The sequence below is a fragment of the Malaclemys terrapin genome, chromosome 24 (genome assembly GCF_027887155.1).
Source record: "Malaclemys terrapin pileata isolate rMalTer1 chromosome 24, rMalTer1.hap1, whole genome shotgun sequence".
In the NCBI taxonomy this organism is placed as follows: Eukaryota; Metazoa; Chordata; order Testudines; family Emydidae; genus Malaclemys; species Malaclemys terrapin.
Genome location: NC_071528.1, coordinates 17,655,687 through 17,659,819, shown reverse-complemented (window position 1 = coordinate 17,659,819; position 4,133 = coordinate 17,655,687). Strand labels below are relative to the sequence as shown.

The 4,133-nt window shown below is 48.1% G+C and overlaps 1 protein-coding gene across 1 annotated transcript; it reads left to right on the top strand.

The window, feature by feature from the left end:
- The first annotated feature begins 474 nt into the window (after window positions 1-474).
- KLF2 (KLF transcription factor 2) lies at window positions 475-3,493 on the top strand. Its single transcript, XM_054013464.1, has 3 exons — window positions 475-667; window positions 1,091-2,009; window positions 2,586-3,493. Exons 1-3 carry the CDS (start codon window positions 593-595, stop codon window positions 2,759-2,761), a joined length of 1,170 nt encoding a protein of 389 aa, XP_053869439.1. The 5' UTR covers window positions 475-592; the 3' UTR covers window positions 2,762-3,493.
- Window positions 3,494-4,133: the final 640 nt, after the last annotated feature.

Below are 4,133 nucleotides of genomic sequence, written 5' to 3'. Positions count from 1 at the left end.
CGCCGCGGGAAACCCTAATCCCCCCGCTTCTGCCCCACGCGAAACCCTGAACCCCCGCCCTCCTCCTGCCCCACGGGAAACCCTGAACCGCCCCCCCGCTCCTGCCCCGCGGGAAACCCTAATCCCCCCGCTTCTGCCCCACGCGAAACCCTGACACACACCCCTCCTGCCCCCTAGGCGCCTCCCCCCCGGGGGGCTCCTCCTGGCCCCGGTGTTGGAGAACTGGTGCTCTCGGGCCCTGCGCGGGGAGGGAACTGTATGGGGGAAACTCGGATCCCGTTTCACTGGCACTCCAGCGGCGGCCCAGGCGGGGGGACCCAGGGGCCGGGGCCGAGAGCCGGCCGGCCGCTCCGCCCCGCTCAGGCTGGAGCTGCAGCTGCAGCAGCCGCCGCTGCCTCCTTTTATAGCGGGGCTAAATTTAGGTTGCGCTGGCTCGTTCCCTCCCGCCCCGTCCGGGACGCGTTTCCTCCGCTCCCTGCAATTGGCTTGAGGGCTCTGGCGGCCAGGGCTATAAGGCAGGGAGGGCCCGGGAGCCGCCAGCTCGCAGCCCCTCCAGCCATCGCCCCCCGGAGCAGCCGAGCCGGGACGCACCATGGCGCTGAGCGACACGACCCTGCCCTCGTTCGCCACCTTTGCCAGCCCCTGCAGGGAGAAAACTTTCCACGAAGTGAGTGTCCGCGAAGCGCCCGGGCAGGCCGGGGGCCCCCGCCGTGACGTGCCAGGCAGGACAAGTCTGAGAGAGTGGAGGACGCCCTTTTCCCCCAGACCCAAACTCCTCTGGCCGGGCCGGTCCAGAGGGATGCCGCGACCCACTGCTCCTGAAAAGGGACAGCTGGATATTAATGACCTGACTTCTACAAAGGCTTGGGTGGGAAATGCTGTGAAGTGTCAGCGTGTGTGTGCAGCGCTTGGGGTCGGGGGTATGTGCAGAGGGAAGCCCCATGCAGTGCTGGGGCATTGCAGCATTTTGAGTAACACTAATTGATGGAGTAAACGCTAGCCCTGGAGGAGATGGGTTAACCCTGTCTATTAGCAGAGATTCCTGGATTCTCTCCCCTGAGCTCTAATCTTTTCTGCTTTGCTTTCTCAGAGATGGAAATGTGACCAGGAGGACAAGGCCCCTGTCAACAGCTGCACCATGCCAGAACTAAGGCCTGGACTGGGCAGCCTCTCTCCTCGCAAAGAGGATGAAGATCTCAACAACGTTTTGGATTTTATCCTTTCCATGGGCAATGACAACTTCAGCCAGAACTCACCTAGTGGGGACTATCCCTCAGCACAGACAGAGCCTAGCAGCTTCTACCAGACAAATCCATCTTCTGGATGCTACAGTTCCCTGGGCCAGAGCAATCCACCTCCTTACAACTCCAGCCTCATGTCAGAGATGATCAGATCTGAAATGGACTCAAACTTCTGCCTCCCTAACCATGTCCAGGGACGATTCTTTGTGACATCCAGCTTTGGGAGCCCACACTTTGTGGACAACATTAAACCAGAACCTGACATGGACAGTTATGGGCCCGTCATGGGTCTCGTCCCTCAGACATGCCCTAAGATCAAGCAAGAAGGCAATGCAACCTGCATGATGGCCTATGAGCAGCCCAGGATGGCCAGCTCACCCCAGATCCCTGGCACAGAGACACCCCCTCTGAGCCCTGATGACCTCATGGTGACTGACTGCCAAGCACAGATGATCTGCCCCTCGTCAATGTCATTCCAACAAAGCTATCACCCTGCCACAGGCTTCCACCATCACCAGACCCACTTCCAGTACCAGAGTGCCTCTCAGTTTGGCTTGTTTGAGGACAGCCTGCCCTTGCAACCCTCAGCTCCAAGAGGCATGCTAACTCCTCCTTCCTCTCCCTTGGAGCTGATAGATTCCAAGCCCAAAAGAGGGCGACGATCCTGGCCCAGGAAGAGGACAGCCACACACACATGCACCTATGCAGGCTGTGGGAAAACCTATACCAAGAGCTCCCACTTGAAGGCACACCTTAGAACACACACAGGTAAATACAACGCAATGCTTAGCTATATGGGGCAACCACAGGGTTTGCCATGTATGTATGCTAAGAAACCCCCTGCCACAGAATTAGTTCTAAGAGCAGAATGTAACCTGAATTGTGTGAGAAGTTCATTAATCCTATAGAGTCTGTAAGCTACATGCATGCATGCCCAGCTATAGTCTGAGAGGTTAATAACCCTGTCGTGGCTGGGAGATGTCTGCATGTGTTTTTGCTAAAGTTTTTCCAACATAACCAGGAGTGATACTTGCAACAATGGCCCTCCGCTCCAATCACCCCCAAAACAAAAACAAAACAAACAAACAAACAAAAAACAACCCTACTCCAAGCAGAGAGCGTCCTCTGCCCAGAGAAGGGAGAAGAGTTGCTACTGCAATTTAATTATCCTGGGAGGCACTTTGATACTATAGTACTGGGCACCAATATAAAATGCTATGCTAAGATAAATGTTAGGAATATGCTGAAACATAGTGAGAGAGTTTACAACCCTTCTAGTGTTTGGGAGCTGCCTTTATGTGGGAGGAATTCACTGAGTCATGGTCTGTCTGATTTTCCCAACAGGTGAGAAACCTTATCACTGTAACTGGGAAGGCTGCGGCTGGAAGTTTGCTCGCTCTGATGAACTGACTCGTCACTATCGCAAGCACACTGGCCACCGGCCCTTCCAGTGCCACCTCTGTGACAGGGCTTTCTCTAGGTCAGACCACCTGGCGCTGCACATGAAAAGGCACATGTAGCTATAGAGACTCTGTACTGCACATCAGACATTATTTAACTGCTCAGGTGCAGAATCGTTCAAAAATCTGTAGCTGGTACTACTTAGAGAGGCAACAAAGCTCTAGCCATGGATGGTAAGGAAGAATTTGACTCAAGGAGGTTTAGCCTGTCATCTCCTGAAGAGAATTTAAAGGGACTGTATCAGTGTGACTGTCCGCTTCACTCAAGAGAATATGGTTTATTTATAGAGCTTCTGTGAAGGGTAAACTCAACAAGACTCCATGCAGATTGTATAGAAGAAGCTGTAAATACTGTATCTCTGATTGTAATTGCCCAATACATAAGCTTTATAAGACAATGTTTGTATGGAAACTGCCTGAAGTCAACCCTAGATGGGATTAAATGAATGTTACTGTCGCTGATGATATTTTTAGATTTCAGTTGAAGGCATGGCTAAGAGAAACACTCTGATTGTTAGACTATTTGTTTCACTGGTGCAATAATATTCTTGTCTGCCATGATCTACACTAGAAGTACAGGGCTTGATGTCTTGTAAAAAAAAAAATAACCTATTTTACTGATTGATTTTTTTTATATATTGTAAATAATTTTATAAATTGAGAAATGTTGTAATGTATTATGTAAATAAGACAAATGGGCATTTTGCCTATTTCTGTTTTTATAAAAAAAAGTAGCAATTTTTCAATGTTTTAAAACATTCTCCCTTTTTAATAAAATAAATGTTTAAGAGATGTGATCACACTTTAAATCCTTATTTGAGAGCCAGTCATTATCCTTCCCAACAGCTGGATCAGCAGCCTCCTGGAAATGTTTTAAACAACAACAAATTATAGGAGGACATTAAAAAAAATCAGGTCACTGTTCTAAAAACAGGACAAAATTAGGTGTAAAACTCATGCTCAATTATAGTTGAACTACATAAAATTCAAAGTTCTATCAAATAGGAAAGTGTTTCACATTCAACATGTACTTCCTAAAAATGTTTGTTCAGGTAAAAAGTAAGCAACACTGTAATTTCAGTCTCATTTCTAGTTTATGCTGGACTATTTTAATAGCATCCTTAATGTTTTCCAGATGTAGTCACAGTTTTGCCAGCAGTATGTGGGTTTTTACTATAAATTTAAACACTGCATTTTTGTAATTATGGAGGCTTATTTTAAGGCATCTTTGTACATAAATTACCCTTGCTCTCAAGAGCTGAGTGCAAAAGTCCTACAGAACAGTAGTTAAATGTTTAAACTTTTTTTCTTTTTAACACAATTCTCCCACAGAGTTTGGTTAAAGTTTCTTTTTAATACACTCCTAGAATAAAAGTTAATTGAATGCATTATAAAGATGCACAGATTACTAGAGTTAATAAACAAATTTTTG

Coding starts and splice junctions, on each gene's coding strand:
- KLF2 (XM_054013464.1), top strand. CDS start 593: ATGGCGCTGAGCGACACGACCCTGCCCTCGTTCGCCACCTTTGCCAGC. Junction 668..1,090: donor GGGAGAAAACTTTCCACGAA/GTGAGTGTCCGC, acceptor TTGCTTTCTCAG/AGATGGAAATGTGACCAGGA. Junction 2,010..2,585: donor ACACCTTAGAACACACACAG/GTAAATACAACG, acceptor TTTTCCCAACAG/GTGAGAAACCTTATCACTGT.